This window comes from Cicer arietinum, chromosome 8 (genome assembly GCF_000331145.2).
Source record: "Cicer arietinum cultivar CDC Frontier isolate Library 1 chromosome 8, Cicar.CDCFrontier_v2.0, whole genome shotgun sequence".
Lineage (NCBI taxonomy): Eukaryota > Viridiplantae > Streptophyta > Magnoliopsida > Fabales > Fabaceae > Cicer > Cicer arietinum.
The window spans coordinates 25,568,382-25,592,231 of NC_021167.2; the positions used below are offsets into that span (position 1 = coordinate 25,568,382).

Genomic DNA, 23,850 nt, shown 5'->3' on the forward strand with positions numbered 1-23,850 from the left:
GGAAAGAGTCAAAAAGCACAAGGACGAGGGTAGGACCAATGATTGAGACATATACTAGTCAGACAAAAGATTGCATAATTAATAAAATTGGTTTGTTAATCAAAATGAAATGAGGCAATCATGTTTAATAAGAAAAACATTAACAAATTATACCAATTACAAGGGTCGACGAAAAACAATAAATAGGTTATAGTATGTTTTAAAACAAAAATTAGGTATCATTTACGTGTAATATTGGAATGATAACCATTCACGTCATAGAATTATAATGAGTAACATAGTTCTCTCTTATATGGGTTAATTCGAACCTCTTACATCTTTTAATATGGAAAAAATATAAAAAAATTTGTATATTGCAAATAAATTATAATATTATATTATTAATACTTTTTAATTTTTGTTACAACCACTTATAAACTCATTCACATGATTAATTATGATTTGTCGATTATAATTTGTCAATGGTATAAAAAGATTCATATTGACAATGCATATAAATTAAATTTTTAATATTATTAAATAGAGAATTTTTATTAGGTATCAAAACTAAAACAAAATTATCAAGTATAAAATGTTATTGCTGAAATCAATCATTTGTTTAGGTTGGTTTGGTTGGTTAGACTCTCTCACACGCTTAGGGAAGACAATTTAGTGTTATTTTCTTGCTAACTGGGGTATCATTTTCTTTGTTGTTTTGTCCTCCTTTTTAGCAAATGTTAAAAAAAAAAAACTATCAAATTAGTCAAGTGAGTAGGGAATTGAAGGGAAAAACTTTATCTATAAATAGGATAAACATAAATTTTATACAATTTATATGTTTACTTTCGAATAAATTATTTCATTTAAAATAACTTTTAAATTATAGACAAAATTATATATGTAGTCTTTTTAAGTTGTGTGTTTTTATGGGATAAGTTTTTTTAAATTGTTTTATTTCACATAGATTCTTCAAAACCAATTATACACACATAATTATTATTTTTAAGAGTTTCTGCTACAAAATGGTAGACATGAATGTCACGAGGGATTAAACAATAATGACTAGGTTAATTAATATGCTCACATAGTTAAAGAGTAGTCAATATTATTGTGACAATTATCGCATCAATCCAAATAAGTTATGTGTTTGTATCATATAGATCATTAAAATTTAAATATATATATATTCTTCCTTTTATTTTTGTCTCAAATGAACTAAAATTCTTTTTCACAACCATAATTCTCTCTTCACTTTCATCCCTTATGATTTCATAAAGGCGAGATACTAATTTTGAAACATGCAACTTGTTGTTTGAGACAAAAAAGAGGATTCATTAAATTTAGTGTCTTCTCATGAAAACAACAAAAGCACATAGGATGAAGAAAAGTAAAAAAAAATCAAAACTATATTTAGAAGAATCAACTATATTTTTCTACATTGTCTAAGTTGGAATTGAATCATCTTCAAAATACTCTATATACTCTCAATCATCTCTATATTTCCCTTAAATTCTTTCGTAATTTTCATTATTCTCTCTATCTTTATATATTTTCTCTGTAACTTTTTTATCTTTTCATATATATTAGTTGTAATGCCATATGTTTTCATATATCAATTAGATTTTGTGTTCTATTTGATAGATCTTTGAATACTTAGACATCGATATATAATAATTAGAAATCGTTTTGTATTTGTTTTGCAATAGATAATCGACATCTCTACAATGTCAATGGTTTATCACACGTTTTTTGGTTGCTAACCAATTAGGTCAATAACTTGATTGATAAATTAAAATAAATCATAAATAAAACTATTCTTCTACTCTTTTGAATTGAGATTTGAATTTTTAAATTATAGCCTATCTTTAGAAACGAATACTAACCTATTTATGGACATATTGTAGATGAGAAGAAAAAAACTTGTACAATTGAAAAAATACTATTATTTGAAAAATCAAGCATAATCTGTCGTAACGCCTTCAATTATCTATTGTATCATTTATATATGTTGTCATAGACAGGTCATCCTTAAAAATTTAAGTGTCATGTGCGAAGTTTGAAATTGATGTCCTATTTTTATTTACAAGTAATTTTTTTATTAATCATACATATATAAATAAATATAATAAGCGAACTTTGAAAAGTTTAAATCAAATCAAAACTATAATAAATTATAGGAAAAGTAGTTATACAATGCATTTATCACTCAAAATCTATCAAGGCCAAACATGTGGTAGTAGCATCCCACACTAGCAACAACTTCCATCTTTGATCTTAATTTGAATACCACTCTCCTTTTATTTTTTATGGCAAAATCATTGATCATTTGCTCATAATCAAGATTTAAATTTTTTTTTATAAGCAACTAAGGAGTTTTCAGACTTGCTTTAAGTTTGTTTTAGGTTTATTTTTAAACAAAACTCTTAAACAATTTTTGTTTTATTAGACTATTAAGATAACGATGTGAAAATGTCCAACATTCTTTTTATTTTTAAAAATATTCAATATTTTTAATATATATTCAACTATAAAGTCCAATAATTTATAAATTTAGAATTTTGATCTAGAGTTTACGAATAAGAAACAATGAACCTCTCAAACTTTGATATTATGTTAATATATAACTTTTTATATTATATTTTTTAATATATAATTTTTTTATGCTATAAAACAATATTTTGGTTGCCCACAAATTTTGAAGTTTTGTGCAGTCGCACACTTTACACATATTCAGTACCGCTACTAGTCATATAACGTATAATGTAGAGAACTGTTTAATGATATGTTGTCATCAATCATATTTAAAAAGTTTTCGATAAATTGCTAATTCCATTCTATTCTTTAGAATTACAACTTTTTCCTAAGATCTTACTATTGTTTTAATTATGGAGATTTCTAAATAACAAGATTTTCTTTTTTATTAATTCGTTCAATTTTCATTTGCATTAATTAAGGTACCAAATGAATTTGGCTCTTTAATATAATAAATAGATAAAGTTGTTAATTTGAATGAGTTGTTCGATGATACATAAGGTTTCAAACAATTATTATATGCGATTAGATATCACATTAGAGACAATTAATTAGACTATATGTGAAATTGATACCCTATCTGATTTCTCGAATACAAAATATTTTGATGATTTTGTATGATGTTTCTTAGAATTTGGGTTTCTCTCTCGTCCATGATTGAACGTTTGGAGAGTTTGTGACCTTAGTGGTTTGATAGATGTGACCTAATAGAAGGTGACTCAATGAAATTTGGATAGCGTCTGATACCATTTTAAATTTTTTTTAAGCCTAATACAACCCGACAAAACCAACTTGTAGGATGAGTACTATCTACAACTTATAAACACTTTGTCAGACTTTATCTCATCGAATGTGAAACTTTTATTTTGACATGTATATGTTAAATTATTGTTCTTTTTATGGTGTTTATTGATTAGATGGCGTAATTAATCGATTAAGTTAGTAAAAAAAAACTAAAGATAATTGATTAGGTGTATATAAAATCCTAAAATTAGTCTAAGTGATGATATGTGAGAATTTTAATGGTAATAATAGATTAGGAGAAAGTTTAATTGATTACATTAACTATTAAAGTATTAGATCAATGAATTAATTGATTGCATTGAATATTAATAATGGCTTAAGTATATCTTTAGTCTTTGTAAACACATATTTTTTTGATTTTAGTCTACGTCCGTTTTTTTATTTGACTTTAATCATTGTAAATATTTTTGTTTTGTGTTTTGTTCTAGTTGTTGTTCTTTTGTTTTGGTATACTCGCGTGGCCATGACTGTGTTGTTTAAGATGTGTTGTTTAAATGTTAATAAATGAGATAAAAGATTACTTTAGAGATACTCTTATAACACTTATTTCCACAATCCTTGCCTAATAAATATGTTTATATCTTTAGGATAAAAAATTAAAACAAAACAAAAAAGTGAAAAAACTAAAACAAATTAATTTGCTGGCCATGGACGGATAGAACTCAATAATTTCCAACCTTATTAATTAAGAAAAATTACCAAACTAACCAACTTGTATACAAATTACAAAACTTTATACTATATTTGCTAGTTGTTTGTTTCATTCAAGAAACTACCAGGAAAAAACAAACCTCCTAGTTGCATTCAATCGACTCATAGTTTCTAAGCATGAAAATTATTAATTTTTATAAATAAAAAATATGGCATATATTTTTATATTTTTAGAAACCCTCACGTCATTGTAGAGTTGATGACTTGATTATATATATAAAAAAAAACCAACAACACATTTTTGACAATTTTTTTTATTAATTAAAATTTACATAAATACAACAAAATTATATAAAATTCACATAATTTAATAAAATCTATATAAATTTTAATTAAAAAGAAATATATTAAAACGTGTGTTGCTTGCTATCAGAAAAAGCAAAAACAGTGGGTCATGAGAGTATGAAAACATAAATAACTTTTTATTTAATTTTATTCTCTTATTCATCCACCTATAACCGTGTGTGATATTAATTATAGTCCTTTCAAGTTTCAACTGCAAAACCTTCTTTCCACTACCTTTCCATGTCGTGCTTGAAAATGACAACCTCGTGCCGTGTTCCATGGATTAGGCTCTTGTGTGGTCGCAAAATCTTGTGATCACATAATTATGTTATTTTGATCGTACGATTTATATTGGATGGTCAATATTTTATTTATAAAAATTTATATTTATTTTCAAATTTAAGTGGTAGGATTTTAATTAAACTATTGAGATAAATGAGACTGTTATATTTTTGAAATATGTGAACCACACTCCCAACTCTATTATACAGTTGCAACAACTAATTCATAGTTTTTGTATTTATATGGTCAATATGATTAATTCAAATATAAATTTTTTTGGTAAGTTTATTTTGATATTATACTAAAAAAATGTTAAAAGTTATACTTATAAATATAAGATTTTACTAAAGAATGATGAAAGTTTATTTTAGTAAATGGTGACTTAAAATTAATAAATATAAATATTGTATTTTGCTTTTGATATATATTACCATTGTTGTTAAATGTTATTGATCGGAAAAGTATTAAAAAAAAAGATATATTATATTATATTTATAATGAAAAATATTAATATATTAAAAAAATTATCATATTTCTATAGTCAATAAAACAACTAATAAATATAGTTAATTAATTATTAAATGCAATAACTAAATTATATTCAAGAATGAAATTAATGTCGACGTTTATATAAATCTATACCAATTGAAATTTGAATAATGAAAGAGATTATATTTTTAAAATGTGATGAATTTAAATTTAAATTTTTACTAAAAAACTATTTATATTTTTTATTGGACGCTCTTTATAAGACAACTTAAGAAATTAATATAAAATCCTAACTTGAATATAAGTTGGTGTTTTAGAAATATGTATATTTATTTTTATTTATGAAAGGCAACTCTTAAATCTTAAATATACTCTAAAACCTGAAAGATAATACTAGTTTGTTCAATTGTGGGTAATAGTTACTCTAAAAATCTAAGAATAAAGAATCAATAAATATAATATTGTAAATAATACATGAATATTTATGCACCAAAGATATGATACGTGTCTTCCATCTAAACACTCTTTTGATACGTGGGAGCTATCGAGGAATACACTTAATTATTTATTTCTCTTTTATTATGATATATATTTTTTATATAAAGTTATTATTAAGATATATATCATGATTATGATTTATTGATTATGACTGCTCTCTTCTTAATATTTTATTTTAATTTTTATTTCGGAGAGAAAGTTCCATTTTGTCACCAATGCCGTCAATTTGAGACTTTTTTTCCATTGTAATTTTTTAACAATCAAGTGGTCATTTAAGTCTACACCGAAAATAATTATTATTGTCACCAGCTACTGATGAGTTTATTAAAAATAATATGATCCTTCATGAGTATATGTTGATATTAGAAATTAATAAGGGTTGTTAATAAATGTCTTCAAAATATATTTTAATGATTAACACAAAGAAATCTATCTTAAAGAAATTAATTTTTAACTTTTAATAGCAAATTAAATACACAAATTTTAAAATAGTACTATAATATTCTCCTTTCACTTTTTGTCATAAAATTTGTAATAACTGAATTTATTATTTAAAGGTTTTTTAACAAATGTCTTTAAAAAATGTTTTTGAATATTAACAATGATATGTAAGTTGTCAAGATTATACACCTATAATGGAATCTTCACCCTTCCATTAAACTTTTGATTAGGTTCTTGTAGTTTAAAAAATTTAATGGAAGCCTCACCCTTCCAAAATTATTTAAATAAATTCTTAACAACTTTTCATAGTTGACTATAATTTAATTATTATACTTCTTTCAACTGAAAAATATAAGTGTTTTTTTAGGAGAAATAGTATAACTATATAAATGTTATATTGAGCTATTTTACGTAAATCATAAAGAAGCTGTAAACGAAATATAATATTAATTTTACTAATTAACTATATTAATTATGATGTATTTATTATTATCATGGATATAAATTGATGATAATTAATTGAAATCAATGCACATATTATTATTAAATTGCACAATTAGAATTACATAATAATTTTTGCTACATTAAAAATATAAAATAACATTTATTTTGACATTTTTCCTTGCAAAATTTGTAAGAAACTACTATCTTCTCTAATTAAAATTGTGTCATTTGCAATATTTAATTGTATTATATTATATGTCTTTTATATCACCACTGAAGTATAATTATTTTTTTATTAACATATTTTTATTTATTATATCTCAATTCATATAATTATTTATAAACATTCGTTGTTTTTTTGTTCTTATTGAATAAATTGCTAATGTAGTTAATGTTGCAAAAATATATATTTTTATTTAAATACGTCAAACTTAATTTTTTATTGTATGATATATCACATTATTTAAAATATGTCAAATTATCGTAACAAGTAACAAAAAAATGTTAGATTCTAGAATAGAAGGATTGATTTCGTAGAATGATAAACATTTTTGTAAAGATAAACATTTTTTTTTCAAATAATTCTTATATTTAAGGAGAGAGGAAACGAATTTGACTCTACTTAAATATTTCATTATCTACAAGTAATAAGGATATTTTTGTAAATAATATTAATTTTATCATTAAAATCAATCTAATTTATAATTTTCCTAAGAAACACATACAATTTAAAATGTGACATTTAATTTAAGATGTGGATGTGAGCAAATTACTTATCAACTTAATCAACCTTCTAACATACGATAATTTTGCATTAATTAGGACCATCCCAATATATTTAGAAGTCTAAAACAAAAATTAATATGAAATTTAAAACGAATTTTTTAAATTTTAATATAACAATACTAAATTAATATAATTAATGTCATATAATATTTATTTTTTAATTAATTTAATATTATTAAAACAATATTAAATTTAAAAAAATTATATAAAAATATTAAAATATGTGACTTTTTTATGAAGTAAAATATTTATTTGATAAATTGTAAATTTTTTATTTTCATAAAAACCTAAAGCGGTTGTTTGATAGCATTACCTCGAATCCAGTCTAGATTGATATTGCATTTTTTAAAATCCAATATAAATAAATAAATAAAAGTATAACGTTTACTTTGATGAATAAATGCGCGTGAGTAAACGCACTGGTCCATGCGGGTTTTGTGTGTTTGAATGAAATAGTAACTTCCACGCGCAGACACGTGTTCACGAACAGGTAGATACATATATATCCCCACACATCTCTTAGGTTGTTTCAAACACAACACAACACATTCATGTTTCTTATTACAACCTCTTCATCTAAATCTTCTTATCATAATTATAATTATAATAACAATAATAACAATAACAACAAACATTTTCTTCTTATTCTCTCTTTCCTTTTTCTCATCACCAAATACAAAGATAACAAAGCCTTTCTAATGGGTCTCTTACTTTCAAGAACTTTGGCTTGCAAATTCTTTTACCCTTTACTTTTTTCTAAGAAAGTTCATAATGATTTTTATGAAGTAAAATATTTATTTGATAAATTGTAAATTTTTTATTTTCATAAAAACCTAAAGCGGTTGTTTGATAGCATTACCTCGAATCCAGTCTAGATTGATATTGCATTTTTTAAAATCCAATATAAATAAATAAATAAAAGTATAACGTTTACTTTGATGAATAAATGCGCGTGAGTAAACGCACTGGTCCATGCGGGTTTTGTGTGTTTGAATGAAATAGTAACTTCCACGCGCAGACACGTGTTCACGAACAGGTAGATACATATATATCCCCACACATCTCTTAGGTTGTTTCAAACACAACACAACACATTCATGTTTCTTATTACAACCTCTTCATCTAAATCTTCTTATCATAATTATAATTATAATAACAATAATAACAATAACAACAAACATTTTCTTCTTATTCTCTCTTTCCTTTTTCTCATCACCAAATACAAAGATAACAAAGCCTTTCTAATGGGTCTCTTACTTTCAAGAACTTTGGCTTGCAAATTCTTTTACCCTTTACTTTTTTCTAAGAAAGTTCATAATGATTTTTTCCCTCAACAATTAGAAAATATGATCTGTTTGGTATCCCCTCGAACAGGAAGACATTTGCAAAGATATGAAAAAGGCTGTCGACAAGTTGTGGGGTGTGTTTCTATCTCTTTCTATTTTTATTTCTTCTAATTGGGTTTCTTAAAGTTTTTATTTTTAATGTTTTGAATTCAAGATGGTTGTAAATTTTTTAGAATTTTAAGGTTTTTTTCTAAATGATTTTAATGTGTACCCTTTTATTTTATAATTGAATCATTGGAAGTAAAAGGTTTTTCTCAATTGGGTTTTCTTCTAATTGATTTAAATGTTTGACCTTTTTTTTTCCTTTTCCTTCTAATGTTTTATTTTTAAAAAAATTACATTTTTTTGTGAATTTAATTAATTTATTTTTATTATTAATCTGACTTTTTTGTGATGTTTTTGGAAATGAACAGATGCATTCCTTATAGATACAAAAGCAATGGAACCCAAGAAAAAGAAATTGAAGTTCTTTTAATCAGTGCTCAAAAGGGTCATGGAATGCAGTTTCCAAAGGTATTATTACTTCATCCACAACAACTATTGGATTTTGTTTCATTTTTAATGTTTCAACTTTTTTTATTTTTTTGTTTTTGTTTTTGTTTCTAACATGTTTTCTTTGTTGTTTTGTCCTTAGGGTGGTTGGGAAAGTGATGAATCCATGGAGCAAGCTGCTTTGAGAGAAACCATAGAGGAAGCTGGAGTACTTGGCAGTGTTGAGGTTAGTATTTGAAATCAACAATCACTTTTTTACATTAATTTTTTTTGTTTCATAAAATAATTTGGTCCTTTGATTCTTACTTTGTGTATTATGGTTGTTTCTTGCAGGGTAATTTGGGAAAATGGTATTATAAGAGCAAACGCCAACCTACTATGCATGAAGGGTATATGTTCCCTTTGCTTGTTAGCAAGGAGTTGGATAATTGGCCAGAAATGAACTTAAGAAAAAGAAAATGGGTAAGTGTAACCTATTAAACTTTCATAATTTATTTCATCATCCTAATTACAATAGCTTAATCACGATTTTTCACCGTTGCAGCGCAATCTTTGCTATTGCAGAGAATTGCGCTCAAGTGCAACTTTTGTAGCCTCAATTGCAGTCGCATAGACATAAAAAATCTTGATGTCGCGACCGCGGAAAACCTTGGTTCTAATTAAGTGTCACTTGTAGATTTATTAATTGGTTAATAATGAACTTCAATTAAAGATGAATTTTTGAGAAGAACCCGAGTTCGAATATTGACTGAAACTATTATTGGTCAAATTTTCGTTATCTGTCTTGGAATTAGAGGGTTAAAAAAACTTTAGTAGATTTATTTGTTTATTTAATTTGATTTGATTTTTGTTGGTGTCCTAAAGTTATTTTCATTTGTATGATGCAGTTGAGTGTGGCTGAAGCAAAAGAAATATGCCCATATGCTTGGATGAAAGAAGCTTTAGATGAATTGCTTAGTAGACAAACCAATTCAATCTAAAATTGAAGGATGTAAATTCTAGGCACTCTCTCTTTGCTTTTGGAATCTAGAAAGTGGTGGAACGGAAGGAAGCACTCAAGATATCATTTTTGTTGGTTATATATTTTTTCTTTTTGTTACACTCAAATAAGTTACGTGAATTCAGTTCAAGTATGTAAATTTAATTTACTACATACGTGAACCACGTAAGTAATCTATTTGTGTGTAACTCGAAAAAATAGGGATGTGACTAGCAAAAGTGAAAATACATTAGGACATAGAAAAATTGAAATCTCATTAAAAAATGGGGAAATTCGCAATTGTCAATTTGTCCCTTGTCCCTTGAAGTTTGTTTCATGTCTTCAAGATTTGCTAGAGTTGGCAAGTATAACAGCAAATTATGAACTCTTAGAGTGTAGTTGAGGTCTAACTATAGAAAAATCCACTGACAACTTCAATTCATTCTTTCATTCAATTGATTCTTTGGTAATAATGTATCTCTAACAAGCTATGTGTAATAATATACACTTTTCTTCTAGTTTGTGGCTGAATGGTATCTATTGCTATCACTATGATTAATAATACATGTGTTCTTTTGTTTAAAATCCTACCACTAGTAGCTCTAGTGTCATGCATCAACAATCAAGTGACTGGACCAAGTGATTAACGAGTTCTACCTAAGAGTTCTACCTAAAGTTGAATTGTTCAAATATAATATGATTTCGATCCCTTGTTAGAACAATTTTTGGTAAGATTTTTGCATAAAATGAAGTCATACATCATCAACTAAGTTGTTGGGTTCACGTAGTTGATGAATTTTAACTAAAGTCGAATTATTTGGATAATATTTAAGTATGAACTCTCGTTAAAATAATATTTGATTGAATTTTATTTATCGGGTTCACGATTTGAACATGAAATAGTAATTTTTATTGACATCAATTATATATTACAATTTTTTTATTTACAATATTTTTTAGGTTTAATTGCAGTTTTAATTTTTTTATTATTATCAATTCACAGAAATGGATTTTCTATTTTAAAAGTTGATACTTTTGGTCATTCTTTCAGAATTTTAAACTAAAAAATGAAGAATTGACATTTTTAATGACGTGACATACAATTCTATGATATAGAATCATCTAGATGTATTAATTATTTATATGTTATTAATTAAATTAAAAATATAAAAAAAATTTGAAATTGAAAATTAAGTTTTTACTGTATTTTATTTTAATTCAATGGATGTTAATTATTTTATATTATTGTATCATGTGTCACGTTATTTAAATATCTTACGTCATTATTTTTTAGTTAAAAAAATTAGAAGAAGGAACCAAAATTATCGGCTTTTAAAATAGGAGGATGGATCACTGTAAATTAGTAAAAATAAAAAGACAAAAATTACAATTAAACCTAATTTTTATAACTCTTAAAATATAGTGACTACATTGAGTATTGTCACTTAATTAGATTCGAGTTCATAATCTCTAATTAAATTATAAAAAACTCAATCCATCTCATCTAAGTATACTCTAAATACACATCTTAAAGAATCAAATATAAAAATAATATCTTAAAATTTATGTATTCAATTTTTTAAAGGCATAAATTGTTCTAGAGCTATCTTGTATTTTTGCATTCACAATGTGTATTTACTTCATTGAACTTTTTTGTTTCTCAACAAAGTGGAAGCCACATTTTCCCTTGAAAAGGGAAAAAGAAAAGGTAGAAGCCGCTTATTGTGCACAACTTTGATACCTTCCATCAAACTAATTGGTCTTTATTTATGGCAAAATATTGTCCTAATATTAGGTGAGTTCAAGCTGTTCACATAGATGAAAATGATTGAGTTGAAAAGACATCTTCAATTTCATATTTATTAAAATATTATAAATAATAAATTTGTATTGAATGTGAGATTAGAGGAACCACAAACTTCAATAATTTGTCTAGTCTTAATAAAAAAACTGGATATGCAATCTATGGATTAGACTCTTGCTAATGTAATTAAAAGAAATAAATTTTTAATTTTTTTAAATATTTAATGAGTTGTAAAATATTTTTTATTTTAGATTGAATATTATTCTGTCAGGGCAAATTTTTAAAAAATAAAAATAAAAATGAAGATACATACACATATTTATAATGTATAAATTTTTTATATGAAAAAATAAAATAAAATAAATTTATTTTTATAAATTATTTTAAAAAATTGATAAAAATTAATTAAAAATAATTTATGAATATATTGTACATTATTTTAATAAACTTTGGCAAACCATTTTACTTATGTCGATGTATAAACTTAAATAATTCAACCTAAACTGTCTTAATAAAAATTATCAGCATCTAAGAGTATTTACGGTAAAACCAACTTATAAAAATACAAATTTTTAATTATTACAACAGTCGATTAAACAAGGGGCGCATATGCCTAAGTAGGCCCAATTAATTAATTAATTTAAAAAATGGTTCAATCACCTAATTTAACTCTTACAAAAATAATAATAATAATTAATTACATTGTTTATTCAAAGTGCAAAGAGAGAAAAAGACATTTCTATTTTAAAGTACAAATGAGTAGAATTATAAAATCACTAAACAAAAGAGACTAAAAACATTGATTAATTGCAATAGGTAAAATAACAAAAAATATTTTTGAAGTCACTAAACAAAATAAATCAGTAGAATTATAAAACCGTGGCCGATCTTCAACATTTTAAAACTTACGGTGATGTATATGTATACATATAATTATATAGACGTTCAATTATATAAATCATATACTATATCATAATGTTGTCTCTTAATTAAAACCTAATTACACTAATATGCAAATTTATGATGTGACGTTTGTATACAATTTATTTTTATTATTAAATAGAGTTGTCAAATTATATCTATATATACTAATTGAATATTTTGAGTTTGTTCGTAAAATCATTTTTATTTTTATTTTTAATGATTTTGAATTATATCATTCTCAGTCGATGGGAGTTTTAATTATTTGAATGAATCAATATCGTTTTTAATATTAAAAAAAAATCATATTTATCAAATTACTTTATATTAAGATTTAATTACAATTTTGATCATTTTATTTTCATAAATTTACTAAATTAGTCATTTTTTTAAAATCTGACAGTTTTGGTCATTCAATCAAATTTGTTAACTAAAAAATGGGAATAAAAATTATAAAAATAAAAAGTAGTCACTCAAATTTATATTAAAAGAGTTTGATAAAAATCAAATAGTTCCCCATATAAATTTGTTAATAGAAAATAATATGAACATTCGGATCTTCATTCAACAACTTGAATGATTAGATTATGTTGAGTATATCATCGTCATATTATAGAAGAATACTAAATTATTTTAATTTTTGAATGTCTTAAATACTATTATTATAGTCTTCCAATGAACAAAATTACAAAACATCAATAGATATATTTTTATTTAGTAAATCTTTAATAATTTCTTTTAGGTTTGTTCTTGTCTATAATGATGTTTGTTTTGTTAAGGTATACTCTTTTTTCTTTTACATTGATTTAATTTCTTTGACTTTTTCAAATAAGATTTTAAATGAGATATCATTATCAATCTTGTTTCTTTGGATTTTAAACGAGATATTTTTAATGTTTTTAATATATTTATTAGAATATTGCAAATGATATATGATAAATTTAAAATGTTAATATAATTGAGTTCTCAATTTTATCATATAATGCTCTTTCCCAATGTGAAAATAACAGCCGTACAAAATTAGAAACAAAGGCAAAGACTAAGTCAAGAACTTAATGATAAGGTAACATTATTGAATGATTCTTATGTATAGGTTAAAGAAAAAAGTTGATGGTGATGTCTAATATGTGGATCGCCCAGGGTTTCAAGCCAATGGTGTGGCTATTATCATTTTATTATATCATCAATCATGTTTTCTAAGTCCCTATCCAAATGAGGTGGAAAAACATCAATTATGCTATGATTCTAATAGTATATCTAAATTTGGTGAAAAAGAGAGTTTACAATTATGTGAATTTACAAATATACACTACAACTATATTACTCTAAAATAAAATATAAATAAAAAATAATTAAAAATATATTTGATTTTAATTTTTAACTATCATATTATTTTTTTTTATATTTTATTATGGAGAAAGATATAATTATAGTTAGTTAGATGACTTTTTTTCTTCTTATTTAAGTGTATTTACACCGATTATAAATGAACTAAATATTAGATATATAAAAGAGATAATTCATATATATATTGCCTCAAGGTTTAAGGTGGATATGTAGTTTCAAAGTCTCTTGTAATCTTAAAATATTTAGTCTCCTATTGCTCATGCGACTTTAGAATTCCCAACAAGTAGTATCAAAGTCATGGCTCAGCTTGATGAAAGAGCGAGAATGGATCATGGTGTGTTAAATTTTATTTTTATATAAGAGAATGATTCATATGTCCATTGCCTTAAGGCTTTTAGTGGAAATGTGGTGTCAAAATCTCTTGTGATTTTAGAGCATTTGGTTTGTTGTGGTTCTCGCATCTTAGGACTCCCCAACAATTTATACTACCTAATAAGCTAATCATAGAGGTTATGATAGCTTTATGAATATGAAAAAAGAGTTATATTCAACAATTAATTGTCTCATGGTATAATTTATTAACTGAGATATTTATCAAGGTGTGAGTCGTTCAAAAGGGGACATACAAAATAAATTTTACAGTATCAGATAAGAGATTGTTCAAAATAAAAAAGTGGTACTAGAGGGTACCTCAAGATTTAGTATAATGATTTGGATTGAGACACTAAAGAAATATTAAGAAGAATGTTAGGAGTTCAATTCCTACTATTAACATTTATTACTCCCATTAATAAATTAATCATTAACATTAACATATAAAAATGAGATTTTAAACAACACTAGCGAAGATAGACATATGTCACAAAGTGGTGAAAGGTAGAACAAAGTAACATAAGAACGATAATAGCTATCTATGGATCTATGACATCAATGAATATGTGACATAGCAATACTATATTCCTTTAATGTATCAAAATTACCAAAACATTTGTAAATGTGATATTTTGCCAATCACTTTAGTTTTTGAATGTGTCTTCTATTGTTAATTTGAGAATCAAATATGTCTTTTATTTAGCATTTTTATCATAAAATTACTAACAAGAGACACATTAAAGATATATTTTTATATCGTTATACATTATAGGATTATAATGACATTATCTCACAAATTTAGAAGGTTGCAAACAAAAAAGTAAATTGAACAATTAAGTTTAGTATAAAAATCACTTTTAAATTAAAAAAACTACAAATTCTATCATCAAATTAAAATCAATTTTATTCAAAAACAACAAAACATGTCCAAATCAATTTTATATCTCCAAAATCAAGCATAACAACTCTAAACATGAAATCAAACATAAACTTAACAAATAAGCATTAACTAAGAAGTAATATTTTTTTTGTTTATAAATAGAATGCTGTAATTACTCTAAAAAATTCACACACAGTTGTGAGTTTTCGAATTTGAACTCAAGATATGATATTCAATTTAATTATATCAATATTTATCAATTGAATTATCGACTCATTATTATTTCTATTAAAACTATTATGTGCCGGTTTGAACCGTCCAAAGTAAAAAAAAAGTATGTAGAATCTAGAAGAACACTTTGTATTGTGTAGTCGTTTTGTTTTGAGACGACGAGTGAGAGTGAGTCAATGGATAATGATGTAATTTGTGATTTTGAATAAATCAATGCCAATTGCAATTGGGATAGCTACGTTTTAGGAGAGTAGAGATACTACTTGGACATGGTCAATTGTTGTCCGACATGTAAAATTTGTGAATTAGAATGAATGAATGAAAAAAGTTCAATCATTTGCTTCTTATTAGTTGGGTGGGTCCGTTCTAAAATGAGTGGTTTATTTGTACATTAAATTTTTCTAAATAAATTTTTAATTTTTAAAATAGTATTGTTTTTTTCAATTGTGTCCATTAATAGGCCGTTTGAAAACTTTCATTGTTTTTTCATAGAAAACTAAATTTTGTTAAAATGAGAATATTATAATTAAATTGATCATGTATTGAGTTGACATATTCTCCATCAATATTTTGAGATCAACAAGAAAATAAAAAATGTATGATTGATACATAAATATTTTATAATCCAATTCGAAATTATCAAATCAAAATTTTAATTTTAATAATCAAACTAATTTCTTCGATGTATAGTTATTGGTCAAGAATAATGCAAGATCCATAACCTTTAATTTCATCAATTTTCAAGAAATAAAATATTTGTTGGTGTGATACCAACTGAATTAAGTATTTCTTAATCATTTCAACAAACACATAAAATACACACTTAAAATAAATTAAAACACCGTAACAAGACAAAAGAACGAAATGTCACGCAAAGACAACGAACAAAAAATGTTGCATCCGAACAACAAAATCACAAATATATATATATTCTATTGTTTGGTTTTAGAGAATATACAATGAGGGGAAATAGAAAAATATTGGGTAGACACCACCAAATAAAATGAAAAGAAGATTTTTTTCTTTAAAAAAAAAAAATATTACTTTTCTCATTTCTCCAATTTTATTCAATTTTTTGTTGATTTCGTTCATCTAAAGTGAAATTTTGATAAAATGAGCAAATCAATAATTAATATTATAACCATAAATAATTGATCATGCATTCTTATCATGGCGGTCTTAAATATTTTGAGTGCATTGATCTAATCTTAAAAATTGAATCCATAAGAAAAAAAATGGGTAGAATAAATTTTAGTCTCGATGAAAAATTCTCAACTTTTTAGTTTATAATTTTTTTTAATTCATTTTTAATCTCTATTTTTTTAAAAAAATCAAAATAAAAAATTCCAATTTCACTTTTATTGAATAAATAAAGAGAGAATTAAAAATAAAATAGTTTACGCCAACAATTAAATTGAAATAAAATAGCATAGACCTTGCTTGGCCAATTAATTTTCACTTTTATTTCACTTTTATGTTGTGAAAAAGGTGTACTAGATGTTGGTGTCGAATGCCGAATGTAAAACACATTCATCATACGAAATTATCTAGAATAAACTAGCCTCTTCGAAAGTGTCTCTTTTTACGTAACCATTTAATTCACAATTGTTTCCCAACAATTTATCTCTAGATACAAACTCAAGGTTTTGTGTGGAGGTTGCGGAATGGATCAAGATGCACAACATTTGTTCTTTGATTTTCCTATAGTTAAGTGTAGTGTGGAAGCTATTTTGAAGTGGTTAGATATTGATGTGCTCTTCCTAATATTGTTTTGAATCATCCTATTCAAGTTATGGGGTTAGGGAGGCGTGAAAAGTATTGTCATCAAGTCTTGAATATTATTTGGTTAATATTATTTGGTTAGTTTGAGTTTGATCAATATGAAAAATAAGTTATCAAATGATTTTTTTGTCAACAAACTTTTAAGGTTGAATAAGTCTTAAATAATATTAAATTTGTTTTGTGGTGTTGACTCAAATTTAAAGACAAATATTTTTATTATAATTTCGTTCAATGATATTTTCATTGTATGTTATGTTCAAACTTTTATGAATCAATTTAATTGTATTGATGCTCATTTTTTTATAGACAAAAGTATGATATTTATATATTCTATGTAATTTATATTGTTAGTACACCTTGTGTTTAAAATATATTTTTATTATAATTTTTTATTTTTTTTAAAGAAAATTACACCAAAACTTGATGTAAATATTTAAAAAACTCAATTATTTAAATTGATAAAGAAAGAATATAATTATAAATAAAGTAGATTAAAGAAAGACTAAGATTGAAAAGAAAAAAAAAACTATGTCAAAACTTGGTATTCCCTTTACATATATTAAGTGCACCATAGTCCTATTTCTTTTTTTATACAAACAATCGACTAAGTTGTTCTCTTCTAAAAACCAAATTTTAAGCTAACAAAAAAAAAATTGTTTAGAGAAGAAGGGGTAATTGGGTAAATGCAAGCATCGTGATAAAACATTTAAACCAAAATATAGCCGTTATAATTCATTTCATTCATTACACACAGTGACTATTGTGTCGTTTCGTTTAGAAGAAAAAAAGTGTGAAATAGTGAAAATGAAAATGAGAGAGAAATCAAAATGCGACTACGAAGCTCTCAGAAACGCTCGCATGTTACAAAACAAGGTACTAATTAATTAATTAATTAATTAACACAACACACAAATAATCTTCATTATTATGATTTTAATTTTAATTAATAATAAATTAAATGTAATGATTATTATTATAATTATGATTATGATTATGTTGATGAATGAATGAATGAAGGTTCGATTGGAATCTCTTGGTATTTTGAATAAAGTTTCGAAGCTTCGAGAAGCTTCTATTCAAACCAAAAAGCATCGTGCATCTGTCAAAAGAGTCTACGGTCTCACTCCCCTGCGCCGCTCACAGAGAATCAAGGACGTTGCTGCCACCGGCACCACTTCCGCCGCCGTCACCGACGACAACCTTCTGCTGCGCCGATCTCATCGTTTGAAAATTTGTTACCCTAGCAACGCTGTTACACCAAAACAAGGTTTTCACCCTATTTCTTTTGTTACTCTAGAAAAGGTAGCAAAATAAACATTTATTTTATTTAACTTGACTATTTTTATTGTATTTGTTGAAATATATAGTCCGATTTAATTTATATACACATCGCTGTAAATAATTTTTATAGTTGAATTTTACCATAATTATCTGTCAAGTCATGTTCATGAATGGTTATGATACTGCATTGCAGTTAAACATTTATTTACTCTTAGTGTCATATTAGTCTTTTAAATTAGAACTTAATTGCAAATGTTGAAGTTGATTAAATGTTATTTTGTCAAAATTATCTATGCTTATTTATCGCTGAGAGAGAAACAAGTGAGTTGAGATAATAAATATTTAAGGGTAATTTAGAAAAAAAGATGAAATTGTTTATGAAAGAGTAGCTAAATTTAATATTTTCATTGGTTTGCATAAACAAGCTTATGAGAATAGTGTATTTGGCGAAATCACCCCACTTTTGTATTGTAAGGATGTTTTGAAATTGGTGGTGTGACATGATAAAACAAAATGGTGGTTTCTCATTGGAATTTGGATGACTGTTTTATACTATCAGTCTATACCCATTAAACTCATTTTTTATAGGAAAAAATTTAGATGAGTTTAGTCTCGGAAGCTTGCCAAGGTACAAAGAGATCCGGCAGAAACAAAAGTACAGTTTACTAGCTAAAGTCCTCACATAGCAATATATGAACTCATACTCTTACAGCGTATGATTCAATTTGTTACAAACTTAGTTGACAACAGTGTGAAACTATTTTGAACTTGTATATGATAAACTTACTAAATGATGCCACAACATATCATTAGACGGATGTGTAAAATATGACCGTGTGTAGAAATTAAACTATTTTCCCCCTAATTGATTTGTTAAAGATAGGAAATTGTCATTATATTCACTTTTTTGTGTCGTTACTTTTTGTCTTACATATAAATGAATCCGTAATAAAAAAAAGTATTTAAATAGTTATTGCAGTAATTGTATCTTAATTTTTGGAAGTGCATATTAAGAGTTTAGTCTCTTTATCAAATATACTAATAAACAACTCTTTTAAAGTAGAATCCGCCAAACCTTTGTATGACAAGGTATTTTTCCACATTGGTTCAAGGACTATACTTTGATGTTATTCTCAGTTTTTGATAAATTAATATGATGTTACTCTCTGTGAATTGTGATGGTTTAGTGAATTTGATGTCAGAGAAGGTAACTACAGAAGAAGGGGAAGAAGAGAAGAAGAGATGGATTGTAACTACTGATAATGGAGAAGAAGAGAATAGGCCTGCCAATGCACCTCTCATTGAACTGAATCGGAAGGATGTAGAGCTTCTTATTTCAGCCGCATGTTCTGCCCGGCGCTGCGATAGCAAGGGTAGAGGCAGTGTCTACAATCCAGTTTTGGGGATATGCTGCCATTTTTGCAGGTCCTTATTCTTTTGCCCCTTAACTATATGGTTCACAGAAAAGATTAGTTAGTAACCTAGTTTTGTTATTGTCACAAAATGCTATTTAGTTTCTTATTGAGAGTAGAAAGTTCACACTATTTTTAACGGTTGCTAGAATAGACTCTTTATGATTATTTCATTTTCTAAGAAGTCGGCACTACTTTTATTAAATGATCAATTTAAGAAGCAACTAAGCTGACTTTTTTTAAAAACAAACCAGACCTAAAGAATGTGTTAAAAAAAGAGTACAGCATTCTTTATGGTCGTATGTGTCCGTGTGTGTTGTATTCAGATAAGAAATGATGACATTGCAATGCAAAATATGGTTATCAGTATCTTAAAGTACACGTGAGTTGTACCCCGATTCGATAGTAAACCGAACACAATCAATAATCAATATGAATCTCTCGAATGTGTCTATTTTGGATTTTGGACATGAATCACATCTTGAATCCCGATTCATTCTAATGAATCACTTCCTAAATTTAGTGTAGCCAACCACTTTTTTTGGCAACTTTGTAAAATCAACCTTTTTTTCTTTTGTCATTTGATATATGACATGAATCTTGAATTATTTTGAGGTTCATTTATGGTATATCAGCTTATAATTTTGTTATGTCACTTGTTTTTAATTAAAAATGGTTTTTTTATCGACAATATATCTTATGATTCATAATAAGTTTCTGATTAAAGATTTGAAAAATAGGTCTTCTGATTCGCAATTTGATATTCTATTTGATAACCATGATGCAAAATACAAATGCAGGCAAAAGAAATTGTGTGGGGAAGAAGACTGCAAAAGATGTGGGAATTGTGATGTGGATGAACCTTGTTTAGGTAATATTTGAGCCATGCCTTTATTTTATTTTGCATTCTTCACACGGTTTTACTCCATGTTTTAACAGTTTCACTGTGTACATTCCCAACAGGAAAGACTGATTGTTCAGTGTGCCACTCAAGCCATGGTGTCTTTTGTAGAGCCTGCCTCAAGGTTCGATATGGTGAAGGTAAGAACCTATGAAACACTGACATAAAACCTATGAAGCACAGTTAATAATTTAAAAAAATAAAAATGATTGAATGTAACCTCATGCTATCGTGTCGGTGACCGACACATGTTAGACACCAGAAATGACTTCGACTTGAAGTGTTGGTGCTACATAGGTAAGAACAAAAAGTCGTGCCCAAATAAGAGCCTAGATGCCACATTTATTTGATGTTACTTATATTTTAAGCCAAATAATCTGCATATTGAGATCACATTTGTAAAAAAAAACAGGTTATTTATTCAGTATTTTCAATTTAGGATGGAGTAAATATCATAGACTGGAAATTTTGTTTCTTCAAAAAATTATAAATTGTGCTTTGATTTGAGTTGTGATATTCTAGAAGAGAGGAATACTTACTGAAAATGACTCAAATTGATAGTTTGAAACTGTTCACTATGTTTCTGTTGTAGAAATTGAGGTGGTAAGAGAGAACAAGGGATGGATGTGCCCACATTGCATAGAAGAGAAAGGAATAAAACCTTACTGGATATGTAACAGGTAGAACTATTAAAGTTCAGCATCTTCTTCATTAGCCTTTTGGGTTTAGATACTATAAATATGCAAGGCATAAATGTGTTTAGAATTTCTTAAAGAAAATTTGTTTTGATCTGATTCAAGATGCTGTCTCCATTTTTGTACCTTAATTGTATGTAGCTCAATATGCCTACGGAAACGGAAGATGCCCCCAACTGGGATCGCAATACACAAAGGTTAGTCTTTCTATTTTTGCAGCTTATGGTGAATGTTTAGATTGACAGTGAGTTTGGTAAAACCTCGGTGGCACCGCAATGTTGTTAAAACTACAAAGTGTGTTTGCAAGACTAATAAATCACGGCAGTACCACACGATTAGATACTCTACTATTTGTTGCTTCTTTATTATCATTTTGATTTGACATTGGGACGTCAGTGTCGATGTGATTGTTCCAAAGACACTGTCAATCCAAACATGTATGTAGTAATGTTTGCTCATATCTCTTTTGAGTCTTGTACATTTTTCTTACTTGCTTTCTTTGATTGACTGAAATGAAGCTAAGGAAATGGGATATGAATCAGTAGCACATCTACTAATGGAAGAACTTAAACGTGAAAACAAGCACCAAAGATAAAAGGTTGACATGTAAGAACAGCTTGCAATCTGTAGTTATTTTCTAATTTTCTAACTTGGTATAATTTGCTAATTAATATTGAAGCTCAAAGTTAGACTTCTTATGGCACTGATTTATTTTGCCTTTATGAAGAACAATTATCATTGATGTATATGTAACTCCAATAGTTTTAGATGCAAGTAAGCTGACCAGAGTGATTTGATCTTGAATGATTTCTTATCTTTGACAACAACATGCAAACAAAGAGTGAACAAATGAAAAGGGTCCAAACAAAATAGGACATAAATTGCTAGTGTATATTCTTAATCATAGTGGTATGCACGTGAAGAGTATATTGTTGTGCATGACCTTTTCATATTAAAAGTTAACTGTTAATGCCTTGGAGAGCATTAAATTTTAGGCTGCAATAGGCTCTTCAAAACTCATTGTTACAATTGCATCTTCACTAAATTCTAGGTTACCTTTGTAAAATTGTGGTTAAGTTACCGGCAATCAATTAAAATCAGCTACGTGTACTCTATTAACTTTTTTATTTTGAATTTTACTTTGACATAGTTAATGAATTACATGTGGTTGATTTTAATTGATTGTGGATATTTTAGAACTCACCTTGCATCAAAGGTGGTTGATATATAGTCTTTTTAACTTCAAAAGTTTATGGTTAAACAAGGTTATAGATTTTACCGAGTCTTTTATGGGTTGTTATATAACCTTTTTTATATTATCAATTGATCACAATCGTTAGATTATTAGTAATATTTGACTTTTGTCATAACTATTTATAAAGTCATTCACATGATTGATTATGATTTGTCGAATGTTTAAATTTTTTTACATTAATAATATATACAAATTAAACTCATATGCTATTGTATCATTTAGATATATCGGTTTTAGCTTAAAAGATCTTTAAATTGTGTATAGACTTTCAAAAAAGCGTTGGCTTGATTTTTAATAAATAAGTGTCTAGTTTAGTTTAGGAAGAGTCTGATATAAATAAGTATCTGACTTTTAAAAAAGTTTTGCCTTATTTTTTTAAATAAAATATTAAGTGTGTAGACATTTAGGATAAAGTTGTCTATTGGACGGTGATAAATGTCTATCAGATAGGATAACCTGTCAGACATATTCATATCTTTCTTGTTGGTTTAGATCAGTATTCAATAACAAAAAGTGTAATGAAACCAATATATAATTACTGTATCTCTGTTAGAATTTTCTTTTTTATCTTAATATTTTAGTTCTAAGAGAAAGTCTATGTTATTTTGGAGGAGTTTGGTCATAAAATAAATAAAAATTGACTAATTTAGATTACTCTTAATTGATTCTGTTTTAAATTTATGAATCCAATCATTTGATTCCTTTCTCTTTTATAATAATTTTTATTAGTAGACAAATATGATATTTGACATTCCGACGTCTATGTATAGAATGTCCACATTTGATAAGTATTTGAAACTACAATTTGAAATAAAGTCATTAATTAATTCGTAAATTTGCAAAATAAACAAATTTAAATCTTATATATATAAATTCCAATTGTAAATTGCAAATAATTAAA

At 26.1% G+C, this 23,850-nt stretch overlaps 2 protein-coding genes across 4 annotated transcripts; both read left to right on the forward strand.

The window, feature by feature from the left end:
* Positions 1-8,315: 8,315 nt before the first annotated feature.
* LOC101499339 (nudix hydrolase 18, mitochondrial-like) lies at positions 8,316-10,586 on the forward strand. The gene is made up of 5 exons (XM_004512712.4): positions 8,316-8,671; positions 9,011-9,110; positions 9,232-9,315; positions 9,423-9,551; positions 9,977-10,586. The coding sequence occupies exons 1-5, from the start codon at positions 8,349-8,351 to the stop codon at positions 10,067-10,069; spliced, it is 729 nt and encodes a 242-aa protein (XP_004512769.1). The 5' UTR covers positions 8,316-8,348; the 3' UTR covers positions 10,070-10,586.
* A 7,547-nt stretch (positions 10,587-18,133) lies between these two features.
* Positions 18,134-22,498, forward strand: LOC101499020 (uncharacterized). Of its 3 annotated transcripts, none has more exons than XM_073364218.1 (8): positions 18,134-18,278; positions 18,423-18,672; positions 19,874-20,111; positions 20,899-20,969; positions 21,062-21,139; positions 21,592-21,679; positions 21,836-21,891; positions 22,213-22,498. In XM_073364218.1, the coding sequence occupies exons 1-8, from the start codon at positions 18,210-18,212 to the stop codon at positions 22,287-22,289; spliced, it is 927 nt and encodes a 308-aa protein (XP_073220319.1). In that variant the 5' UTR covers positions 18,134-18,209; the 3' UTR covers positions 22,290-22,498. The 3 variants fall into 3 exon arrangements, with proteins under 3 accessions (XP_073220319.1, XP_004512768.1, XP_073220320.1); XM_004512711.4 differs by having other exon boundaries at positions 19,889-20,111; XM_073364219.1 differs by lacking the exon at positions 22,213-22,498 and having other exon boundaries at positions 21,836-21,896.
* The last annotated feature ends 1,352 nt before the right edge of the window (positions 22,499-23,850 follow it).

Excerpts from the sequence above, each read along its gene's own strand:
- LOC101499339 (XM_004512712.4), top strand. The coding sequence starts at position 8,349 with ATGTTTCTTATTACAACCTCTTCATCTAAATCTTCTTATCATAATTAT. Across the intron at positions 9,111-9,231 it reads ATGGAATGCAGTTTCCAAAG|GGTGGTTGGGAAAGTGATGA; the intron begins GTATTATTACTT and ends TTTTGTCCTTAG. Across the intron at positions 9,316-9,422 it reads GAGTACTTGGCAGTGTTGAG|GGTAATTTGGGAAAATGGTA; the intron begins GTTAGTATTTGA and ends TGTTTCTTGCAG.
- LOC101499020 (XM_073364218.1), top strand. The coding sequence starts at position 18,210 with ATGAAAATGAGAGAGAAATCAAAATGCGACTACGAAGCTCTCAGAAAC. Across the intron at positions 18,673-19,873 it reads CGCTGTTACACCAAAACAAG|TGAATTTGATGTCAGAGAAG; the intron begins GTTTTCACCCTA and ends GTGATGGTTTAG. Across the intron at positions 20,112-20,898 it reads ATATGCTGCCATTTTTGCAG|GCAAAAGAAATTGTGTGGGG; the intron begins GTCCTTATTCTT and ends ATACAAATGCAG.